At 46.4% G+C, this 11,680-nt stretch overlaps 2 protein-coding genes across 2 annotated transcripts; one reads left to right on the top strand and one right to left on the bottom strand.

Annotated features, from left to right (window-relative positions):
• Positions 1-293: 293 nt before the first annotated feature.
• LOC135911266 (uncharacterized) lies at positions 294-3,191 on the top strand. The gene is made up of 4 exons (XM_065443467.2): positions 294-541; positions 1,137-1,283; positions 1,551-1,625; positions 1,890-3,191. The coding sequence occupies exons 1-4, from the start codon at positions 340-342 to the stop codon at positions 2,999-3,001; spliced, it is 1,536 nt and encodes a 511-aa protein (XP_065299539.1). The 5' UTR covers positions 294-339; the 3' UTR covers positions 3,002-3,191.
• A 555-nt stretch (positions 3,192-3,746) lies between these two features.
• LOC135911229 (uncharacterized) lies at positions 3,747-10,481 on the bottom strand. Its single transcript, XM_070525595.1, has 6 exons — positions 10,271-10,481; positions 7,870-8,233; positions 7,116-7,231; positions 6,482-6,684; positions 5,194-5,308; positions 3,747-4,051 (listed from the first exon to the last, which is right to left on the bottom strand). The coding sequence occupies exons 1-6, from the start codon at positions 10,479-10,481 to the stop codon at positions 3,747-3,749; spliced, it is 1,314 nt and encodes a 437-aa protein (XP_070381696.1).
• Positions 10,482-11,680: the final 1,199 nt, after the last annotated feature.

The following is an 11,680-nucleotide window of genomic DNA, read 5'->3' as shown; positions in this document are numbered from 1 at the left end:
CGCACGCGTCATTTGTCCCTCCCTATAAGAGAGCATCGTCCCGATGCTAGACCAGAAGTGTCACTTGCGGAACTAAGGGTCTCTCGCATAGTTATTCGCTCACATACGGCTTCATGCAGACAACGTGCACAAGTTCAGGACGGTGCGTGCGGCGCCGCATACAATCCGCCTTTTGCGACGCCGAACTGCGCATGCGCAGTGCCCTAGCGGCTGAGGAGCGAAGCGATTTGGCTGGCGCTAGAGCAGACGGCGGACGGCCGGGGCAGGCGCTGCTGTGCTGTTCTCGCTGCCGCGCGCACGGCACGCCTTCCTAACATATTGACATCGAAATTTGGCGCGATGCCAATGTCGTGTGTCGCGTACGGCTGCAGTTCACGTGACAGTCCCAGCAGGACAGTGCGGTTTTTCCGATTTCCGTCGGTAAAACGAGATCGACAGCGCCGTGAAGCCTGGATTAGGGCTGTGAAGCGGCAAGATGCGCAAGGGCGTCCATGGCAGCCGTCAGCAGCATCTCGACTCTGCGGGAAGCACTTTGTGACAGGTATGCATCCACATACGTAGTTCTCTGTTTTTGTCGTTACTGACTCATACGAATAATCTCGAGAAAGACGCAAATGTGTGTTTGAGCTAGCGAAACAAACGATCTCTTGCTCGCGCGAGCCGGCCGAGTGAAACGCGGTGCTTTATTTTTTTTTTAAATTCTTTTTTTGTCGTCATCTCTGTGCGGCCGCCGCGTTGTGCTTTACTTTGTTTTTTTGCTGTCATCTCTGTGCGGCCGCCGCTAGAACGCAGTCTTTAGCAACTTTACACCGTGCACACTTTTACTACTTCATAAGCGTTCAGCGAGTGCTCGTGATGTCGGCGTAGTTATCCGTTGGAGCCAAGCGCGCCTGCACTGCCGGGCAGATTTGGAAACGGCGTGCACTGTTTAAGTAGCTGATGGTGCTAGTTAGCAATCGCTGCTATTTGTCGTTTCATCATTCTTGTCGACACCGAGTATAGTAATATTTCTTGAAGAAAGCTTATGTTCGTTTAGCGAATAGCGATGTAGTACGGTTTGTACTATGGCTCATTTTCCCGTGCTGCGCTTTCTGGAGTCGAGTGGCGCGTCTTATTGTGTAACGGACACATTCCAGGGGCACCTTCACTGTCACCCAGACATCCGGACTTCATACCGACGCTGTTCGTGTATACGGACCAGTTCAGAAAGAAGGACGCGGTCGACCGCCATGTTCGTACCGCGGCGCGTTCCAAGAGGAAAACAGGCGCTCCACCAACAGCAGGTATCACCGGTTCTGGGCATACTGGCCATTTTCTGGCATTTTTGTAGGTGTACATATACTTTATGTGGGTAAAACACGTATGCAAACTGACATTCTGTTGGCCTCCCCATTGCCTGTGTATGTACGCCAAGCACTATGGCACACTATAAAGGAATATATGCAGTGGTGAAACGTGATATTTGCCCTAAGAACTACACTTCATGCCCTATCCGAGTCATGCGTTTTTGTGTGTACTCATACTATTTTATTACTCACTTTACGTCACAGGTACAGAGGTTTCAGGTCAAGGAGGAACTTGTAAAGGTCACAGTGATGGGGAACCAGACACGTCCTGTGTTCAGGGTGAGCAGTGGCTTTTGAACTAATGGCAAGCACACCGTCACATTATGCAGCTGGAAATGTTTTCTGAGGCTCACCTTATGTTGCTCATTGCGAGTCTTGCACGTTTGCGACATATGAATTATCCATAATTTGCTTTCAGGTGACCAGGTCATTAGAGTAGTGCACTCCGCACAAAGTGCGAATGCTCAGAGTAAATGTCAGTGTTCAATGAATTGTGTCTAAAGCAATAGCGTCACTTTATTGCATTTGTTGATGCAAATGCAGGTGCAGACTCTTCATTCGACGAGGAAGGAGCAGCTGATGCACTCTTGCTGCTTGCAACATCCCCAATGCTCACTGAGCCACAGGAGGTCCTAGAGCCAACGCCCTTAAGCAGAGAGGAGAACACTGACCACCTATTAACTGAAAATGTGGCATTACAACGGAAAGTCAGGGATCTAGAACTGCAATGCAGAAAGCTAAAACGCTGCACGTTTTCTGTGGATACTATTCACAAATCGTCTTTTAAGTTTTATACAGGACTGCAAAGTAAGGAACAGTTTGAAGCACTCTTTAAGCACATTGAAAAAAATGCAGAACGCATGGTTTATTGGGATGGAGGAAAAACACAAGCAAAGGAAAGACAGCTCTCCAAGCGCGAAGAACTTTTCATGGTGCTGTATAGGCTCAGGACTGGTGTTTGTGCCAAGGAAGTGGCTCGAATCTTTGGAATTTCTCAGTCATGCCTTAGTCGCATCTTTTGTACATGGGTAATTTTTCTTGATAAAGAGCTCTCAGCATTGACAAGGTTTCCCACATTAGCAGAGATCAAAAGGCACATGCCAATGGCATTCAGTGACTTCTCAAACACTAGAGTCATCCTTGATTGCACAGAGGTGAGAATCCAAAGACCTTCAAAACTACAGGCACAGAGGCATACTTTCTCCTCGTACAAGCATTATAACACGTTCAAAGCACTTGTTGGGGTAACACCAGATGGCTACGTTTCATTTGTGCCAGATTTGTGGGGTGGGCATGTTAGTGATAGCGAAGTTGTCGAAAAATCTGGCCTACTGGGTTTATTAGATGCGGGGGACGGTGTGATGGTCGACAAAGGCTTTAGGTTGGAGGGCGTTTTTCCACCATCTATTCAAATCCACATGCCACCATTTAAAATGGGGAACCAATTGTCAGCTAGTGACGCGATTGCCACCCGAAAAATAGCTGGCGCTAGGATCCATGTTGAGCGAGTCATAAGACGTATCAAAGAATTTCATTTTTTAGACAAACCACTGCCAATCAACATGCTCGACATTATTGACAGCATTTTTAGGACTTGCGCCTTTTTGTGCAATTTTCTACAGCCAATCATTTCAATCAATAATGAGAACAAGTAGCCAGCTCGCACATCTCTACTTCAAATGAGCCTCCTTTACCATGCTTATGACTAGAAGAGACCAGACTGTGTAACAACAGTGTACTCTCATACTATATCACGTGTACTTACGACGACGCTGTCTACTGTGCTACCTTCTGAGGAAATTTGTATTTTCCATCTCTGAATAAATGATACTGCTTTTTCAGTTATCTTCCATGTACACTGCACATTTATTTTGTTATGTCTATAGACGTAACGGCTATAGTTATCACCAATGCTACACAATTTGCTTAGGCCATGCTATTTCTTTTCATTTTGCCATAGAAAACAAAATACTTCGAAACAGTTTAGCCGAGCTACGAGCCGAGTTTGAAGCTTTTAAGCGCACGGCAAACAACAGCACATCACAGCAACCCATACAAATTGCGGACCACACTTCCAAATCACCACCACAAACATCACTGCAACAAAGTACCGCCTCCAGCACTCATTCGTTAACGCTGCAACAGTTAGCACAAAACATGCAACTAATGTTCGCAGAGCTACACAAACTCAAACGAATGGTAGAAGATGTGCAAACAAAAGCCGCAGCCGTCCCCCGAAAGAGGGTCAGTTAAAGTCCGGGAGCTCCTACCAGGACTCCGAAAGCTATAGAGCACACTGATAGCGACAGTAATATCCATGGATAATATAATACTTCTAGCAGCCCCATGTCACTGCCCTCAAATACCAGTCTATCTGGGGATGCAGCAATAAACGGATACTCAGCATGCACATGCAGGCCTGTATATCCCAGTTATGGTCTTATCCATGCAGGCCATTAGCTGTTCATATGCCTGAACGGCATCTGGCTCGTGCACATTTCCATAGTGCATGGCTTCAGTTTTATAGCTCCGCGGGTAAAGTATCTCTTTAACAATACTGTCAGGTTTCCGGCACCGCACAATTCTTTTAAACATAGAGGCAGTTAGCCGACCAATCCGCTCCATGTGCCAGGTTGGATTTGCGGCCTGTCCAATCGTCGACTCGAGAACAACTGCTCTGCTGTCCACCGAGAGGGCCTGTATAGCTGCAAAAAAAAACAGTATTGTTAATTTATAGGTTTAGAATCCGTTTTACAAGTCGTACAGCAAGCATTACATTGTATTAAAGCAATGAGAAGTAGCATGACGTCAACAAAGCATCACTTGTCATGGCAATGTTGAGCTATTTGGTGGGGATTCATCGTGGAAGGAAGTAAGGGGTGCAAACATGGACACAAGAGAACCAGACAACACAAACGCTGCAGATAGGAGCTAAGTGTACTAGAAATGAAGCTTAAAATGAGAGAAAGTTCAGCTAGTTGGTAGCGAATCGCACTAAAAGAAAGTAACGCATGCAAACATGGATACAAGAGAACCAAACTAAGTAAATGCCATGTTGTCTAGTTCTCTTGTTGGTGTTTGCACGCCTTACTTTCTTTTATGTTGAATCACTTGTCAGAAACTTAATACCATTAGCATAGCTTTTATTTACTCCTACAAAGAAACCCCTACAGGCCTACTCAAAGAGGCTAAAGTACTTAGGTTGTGTCAAATGACACAACTGCATATTGCAACGATTAAAATGTAGGTAGATACTAATCTCCTACAAAATTGTACAGCTTACTTTCACAGTGACATAAGAATTTTTCTGCAGCTTGTAACTTGCATGTGCTCATTATGTTTTATTTTTTTTCGCTAATTATGCTGGTCAACATAGCTAAATCGTAGAGTTGGTTCAGTATAGCAAGTATTTAAACATGCCTAAAAACAAGAAGAGCAAGACAAATGTGCATGCTTTCAATTCCATGCTCTGCTAAAACACAGTCAACATATATATATGACAAATGCCGTGCATGAATCCAGGTGATGGACTCATGCTAAAGGAACATCCATTATACATTCACACAGTGCTTCACAAACATGCCATAGATGAAGCAGATATGTTTGAGGACCCTGTGGGTGCTCACACACATCGAGTTATGCGACAGCCCTGTAAAAGTTAAGAAATGACAAGACACTAAGTCTAAAAGTGACTGCTGCATTATCTGCTGCTCAGTGGGATACTTGTGAAGGTGATGCCCAGAGACATAGGTGGGCATTCTTATATAAATGAGACAGCCTCAGAATGACACGTGCCAAGACAAAAAGTTGCGAAAAAAGTAATAAACAAGGAAGTGGACTTTCTTACCATCAAACCTCTCTTGTATGAGTCTTTGACAGGTCTCACTGTGGATGTCTTCAATGTCTGGGACCAGTGGAGTGTCTGAAGCTTCTGGTGCCACTTCACTGGGACTGTGTTCATCCTGGAATATAGTGCTTTACATTAGACAGCGCAGATAACATGCAAATGTTAGCTTAGTGACTACCTTGAATAGTAGTGTAGCTTGAAATATACGAAGCAGCATAGTAAAGATTTGAGGATTTTGTAAACAGGTCTTTGACAGCATCATATTGCGCCAGTGGTGAGAAGCGCAACAAAATAGGTTCAGATTGTGGTCTCATACCTGGCATGCCTTATTGCGCATGGTTGTTAAACAAGCAAACTCAGTATTGTACTTCTGAATCATTTTTCACATTATATTTATTCGTACTCTAAATGCCTTCTTTCAGGGTGAGCAAAGAACAGTTTTGAAAGTAAGCAAACTACAAGCTTACTAGCATTAGAAAATTAAAAAAAAAACATTCAGATGCAGTGACATGAACTCGTGCTAACATGTGCTGTAAATCAAGAGCAAATGTAAATATGAAAGTGCAATAATGTGCATGTTGCAGAAGGGGATAGAAAAAACTCAAGCCATGCGTAGAGGTAAACAGTAATCAATGCACATCAGATATGCCAACGCAAGATTTAAAATTCTTTAAAATTAGGTTCAGCAGCTCTGTGTAGAGAAGTTATTCCATTCAGCTATAAAGCATGGTATGAAAAATCAAGGGACACTTAATACACGTAACTAAGGAAACTATGTACAGATAATTTAATAAGACTTGCCCAGCATGCTATACTCACATGCTTTGCTGCATAAGTTGCAGGTGATTGGACAGTCTCGCATGATAATTATGTGAATCACATGTGGCTATAAGAATTTATGAAGCAGGCACTGGGGAGTTCATCAGCGACTTGATACCTACAGTATTACAGGAGGCGTCAAAGGTCTTGTATTTTGTAAAGGCACACAGCATTTGAAAGCCCTTAAATGTATCACACTTTGGAATTCACAGTCCCTTACTGCTGTCATCACAGGTTTGCTGCATCATCTCATTGCTAAGCTTGCAGATTGTTTAGTGAGATAAAAAAGAAAGTCACCATATATAAACACTACTGACATTAGTGTTATGCTGATGCAAACTGTACTTCGCATAAAAGCACAGTAAAAGGGGCTGTCAAACTGTTCCTGTCTGTCGTCACATGCTGATGGAACACTGCTAACTCTTATTTTAGCAGATCACAAGCATGCAGAGTTAAGTGTAGCACTTACAAGTGATTCTCCTGAGTTTTCTTTGCTCATATAACGGAGAAGCAGGCAGTTTGCTGCCACGTTTTCGAGATCGGCAGCAAGCAGAGATGGGTCACTCGGTGAGAGCCCTGGCAGTGGATCAAACCGCCGCCTTTTCGCACCTTCATGTTTCCTTGTGTGAAAAGTGATGTCTTGCAGAGGCAGAGGTGGCTCATGCTTTTTGACTGAAAAAAAAAGTTTTGTTTGTACAAGTACAATAACGAAATTTTAAGTGCTTCCTGTGATGTTTAGCCAACGACCACATCCATTGTAAGAAAATTAAATGTTGCAGTTTGGGATTATTTTTTCTCTATGCAGGTCTTGTAGTTAAGAATTTATGAAGCGACACCAATATGTGTTCTTAATTAAAACCAGTAGCCTATATTTGTCCACATACCAATACTCATGTACGCTGTAAACAATGTAGCTGTGTGAATGAGTTGATATTCAACAGCTGCTACCACGAATGCAAGCAATTTTACAACACGTTAAATGGTCAACACGGTGCCACAAAGAACCGTTTGCAGAAAGGGGCCGGAAGTGTGATCACAGATTTTTTAGGCACTTTTGCCGCCTCCTATGTTAACTAATGCTTGCTAAGTAGTAGCATTCTTACCTTGGGCAGGAACAATCCAAGCACATGGAACTTCCGTGCACGTTGCCGCATCCTTTTGCGCCAAGTGAATGGCATGAAGGATTAACCCAACAAAATGTTGGCATGTGCCGCTCAGGCTGCAAGAATAAAATGGAAGAGGAGATGAGTTTTCATGCTCAACAGGTATTCATCAAGGAAAAGATGGGATCAAGTGTTTATGAATTCGAAAGAACGGGTTTAAGTTCACGTCACTCAACGTGAAATACATGCGCCAATCTCAGACATGAGCCGCACACCACCACTCGCGCGTTGGCCTTGTAACACCATGTGCACACATTAACAGCATCATTGAACGATGCGATGCGGCTTGTCAGACAGCTATGCCGGCACGAAGTTAGGTACAACTAGCGGTTTTACAGTAAACAGCCAAACTTGGAAGTCATTCTCGTTATATGCCTCTAAATAGTGTACTGTGTGATACCGGCAATCCAAGGCTGTGTACGGTCGCAGACAAGTGCAAATTGGTATGCTGCACGACTGTGTCGATCGGTATACATGCAAATGCGCAAAAACAAGAACTCCCCGCTTTCTTCATTTACAGTATGTGCATTTTTTCAACATTTAAGCAACCGTACCTTTATATAAGCAAACAGCTAGCCCAAAACGGCAGGGCCGGTATAGTTATGAATTCCAAAATTTAACCCATCAGACTTAAATGTCCTGCACGCGGTTCATGCAGGTCGCGCTCCAGATGTAGAATAGAAAGCTTGCTCACCCTGCGGGGCAGAGGCAATGACCAGCCAGGATGGAGCCCGACGCCTTGGAAATCGCGGCGTGCACGATGTAATAGCCGCCTTTCATTGACGGTAGGCAGATACTACGCAAAAGTCCGCACGTGGATTCTGCTGACACGTCGTTGTACATGACGTTGCGCACGTATCCTTCTTCTTGGAACATCGTTCCTTTCATTTGCTGTCGCGCGAAGCGCGCTCCGCTCGACACCATGTGTTCTTCGAGCTGCGCTTCCGTGGATATTTTGACGTTGCCGAAGCGCTTTTTCCAGCCGTTCGTCACGCTGAAGAAACCTCCAGGTACAAAGCAGTCACCAGCGGGCTCCATGGCTAGCGGACGGCGACAAACTGTGCGCACACGTTGTTGCGGTTTTCACTCACACGCTGCTTGCTTGCACACGTGTCTCGCGTGCGGCGGCTGTCTGTCGCGGCGAGAGCGGCGCCTGCCAAATCGTTTCTCGTGGCCACCGCACAGTGGCGCCACAATGCATGCAAAAGGCGGATTGCGACTATCGGGGACGACCTCGTACGTGACGTCACTGAGTCGGCGCAATACTCGATATGGTACGAAGTATCGCCTTAACAGCTTCTCGGAGAGGCCTCGTTTTCGTATGGGTGTCCAAACCCGCACTCTGTCGCCGACGTCATAGATTACTATTCGACGGTGAAGGTCATAGCGCCCTGCGTCGTAGTTTTACTGCTGGCAGATCCGCAAGCGCGCGAGTTGCCGAGCCTCTCCTGCGCGTTGCGTAAACACAGCGGCGTCCATATCAGTGTCGTCAAAGTCATGTGGAAGCATAGCATCCAGCATCGTTTGTACATCTCGCCCATGAACAAGGGTGAACGGAGTCATGCGCGTCCTCTCTTGTTTCGCCGTGTTATATGCAAAGGTGATATACGGTAGGATGTCGTCCCAATTTTTATGTCCAACATGCCGTAGATGGAGAGCATGTGTTCAATTGTTTTATTTAGGCGTTCTGTTAATCTGTTGGTTTGTGGATGGTAGGCGGTTGATTTCCGATGCGCCGTTCCACTTAGCAGCAAGACGTGATCTAAAAGCGCAGCCGTGAATGCGGTTCCTCGGTCTGTTATTACGACGGTTGGTGCGCCGTGTCGCAACACAATGTGCTCAATGAAAAAGCGCGCCACCTCTTCCGCTTTGCTTCTCTGGATTACCTTTGTTTCAGCGTAATGTGTGAGATAGTCGGTTGCTACGATAACAAAGCGATTCCCGGCAGTAGAAGTAGGAAGCGGACCAATATATCGATTCCGATTTGGTCAAATGGTCTTCGAGGAACCTGGATGGGTTGCAGGAGGCCGGCTGATTTCGACGGAGGCGACTTGCGCCTCTGGCAGTCGAGGCAAGTGCGGACGTGATGTTTCACGGCGGTGTTAAGTCTCGACCAGTAGTGCATCTGCTTCACTCTGGCCAACGTTCAGGTGTAGCCTAAGTGACCAGAAGTCACCTCGTTGTGACAGGCTTGAAGTACTTCCGTACGAGGAGCTGCAGGAACGACGAGCAGATAGGGGGACCCGGTCGAAGAAAAGTTTTTTTTTGTAGAGGATTTTGGCATGCAAACAAAACGACAACAGGCCTCTTGCGAAAACTCTAGGTGGTTTCGCAGATCTGCCCTCTATGTAATTGATGAGCTCAAGGAACTCAGGGTCGTCCCATTGTTGTTGGGCGATGGTGGATGTGTCCAGAATACAAATAAATACCGAATCTTCTTCGGGTGGAGCAGACGACTCTATCGGCGATCGAGAGAGGCAGTCAGCATCGGTATGTCGTTTCCGCGACTTGTACTTGACAGTCATGTCAAACTCTTGCAGCCGTAGGCTCCAACGCGCCAGTCCTCCCGAAGGGTCTTTAAGGTTTGTCAACCAACACAGGGAATGGTGGTCGCTGATATCTGTGAAGAGGCGGCCATACAAATATCGGTGAAATTTCATAACAGCCCTTACTACGGTGAGGCATTCCTTCTCATTTGTGGAGTAATTGGCCTCTGTGCGTGAGAGTGTTCTGCTTGCATAGGCAATTGAGTACTCTTTCTGTGCCCTCCTGCCACTGCACAAGAACAGCTCCCAAGCCAACATTGCTGGCATCAGTGTGGAGCAATGTGGGAGTGGTCTCATCAAAGTGGGCAAGCACTGGAGGTGTCTGGAGACCTTCCCGCAAGTCAGTGAATGCACCCTGCTCTTCGTCGCCCCATACAAAAGCAACGTCGTCTCTCGTCAGGCGAGTTAACGGCGACGCAACGCGAGCAAAGACAGCAATAAACCGTCGGTAATAGGCACAGAGGCCCAGAAAGCGCCTGACAGCCTTTTTACCGGTTGGTACTGGAAACTGTGCTACGGCCGCAATTTTCTCAGCATCTGGGCGAATACCTGCGTAGCTGGCGACGTGACCGAGAAACTGTAGTTCCCCGAAGCCAAAGTGGCACATCTCCGGCTTCAGGGCGAGGCCGGCTGACCGGATGGAGTGCAGAACCGCTTCAAGCCGTTGGAGGTGTTCTTCAAAAGTTGCGGAGAACACGATGACGTCGTCCAGGTACACTAAGCTGGTTTTCCACTTCAGATCCGAAAGCACAGCATCCATGAGGCGTTGGAATGTAGCAGGGGCAAAGCACAAGGCGTAAGGCAAGACTTTAGATTCGTATAGGCCGTCTGGCGTCACAAAAGCAGTTTTTTCACGGCTTCTCGGATCTACCTCGAGTTGCCAATATCCACTTTTTAAGTCCATTGAAGAGAAGTAACGCGCGTGACGGAGCCTGTGGAGTGAATCATCTATACGGGGAAGCGGGTACACGTCTTTCTTTGTCACTTGCTTTTATTTTTGGTAGTCCACGCAGAAACGCAAGCTGCCGTATTTTTTTAAAACTAGAACTACAAGGGATGCCCAGGGGCTCGTTGATGGTTGAATTACATCGTCTTCCAGCATTTTTGTCACTTGTTGTATGGCTTCACGTTCTCTGGGAGCCACACGATAAGGATTTTGGTGAATTGGTCTTGCCGTATCTTCTGTAACTATCCGATGCTTCGTTAGAGGCGTTAGTCTGACGCTGGACGTCGACGCAAAGCAGTCATTGAACTTCGAAAATAGCGTGAGAAGCCGCTCTCGTTCGTGCTGCGACAAAGCAGTGCTGACGTCGAGTGGAGATGCTGGGCCTTGCGTAGGTGCTTCTTCGAGGTGCGAACAGCAGCCTCGAACATCCGCAACACCATCAAAATAAGCCACAGCCGTGCCCTTTGGAAGGTACCGTCGCTCTGTGCTAAAATTGGTTAGTAACAAGTTAGTGCGCCCGTCGGTGACATTTACGATTCCTCGTGTGACCGAGATACCGTGAGTAAGCACCAACGCAGTTACTTTGTCGGCAACTCCCTCGCAATGAAACGGTGTGTCACATGCTACCGTAACGAGGGTGCATGATCGAGGAGGGATGACGACGTCGTCTTCTGCTAGACAAAAGGAGTTGCGTTGCGGCGATAAGCAATCGACTAAACCAGGGCTCTTATAAAACGTCACCATGCGGTCCGGAATGTTAATTACGGCACCGTATTCTTTCAGGAAATCCATTCCAATAATCAAACCCTTACAGCACACAGGAAGAACGATGAAAGTGGCCACGAAAGAAGAATCCCGGATGCTAATTCTAGCAGTACATCTTCCAATAGGCATCAGTACTTGCCCGCCTGCCGTCCTTATGTGAGGTCTCGTCCATTGCGTCTTTACTTTCTTTAGACGGAGGAAGAGTTCCTGACTCATTATAGAGAAGTCGACACCAGTGTCGACTAACG

Source organism: Dermacentor albipictus, chromosome 9 (genome assembly GCF_038994185.2).
Source record: "Dermacentor albipictus isolate Rhodes 1998 colony chromosome 9, USDA_Dalb.pri_finalv2, whole genome shotgun sequence".
NCBI classification, from domain to species: Eukaryota; Metazoa; Arthropoda; class Arachnida; order Ixodida; family Ixodidae; genus Dermacentor; species Dermacentor albipictus.
The sequence above is the reverse complement of the archived record's forward strand: the minus strand, read 5'-3'. Positions and strand labels throughout refer to the sequence as shown.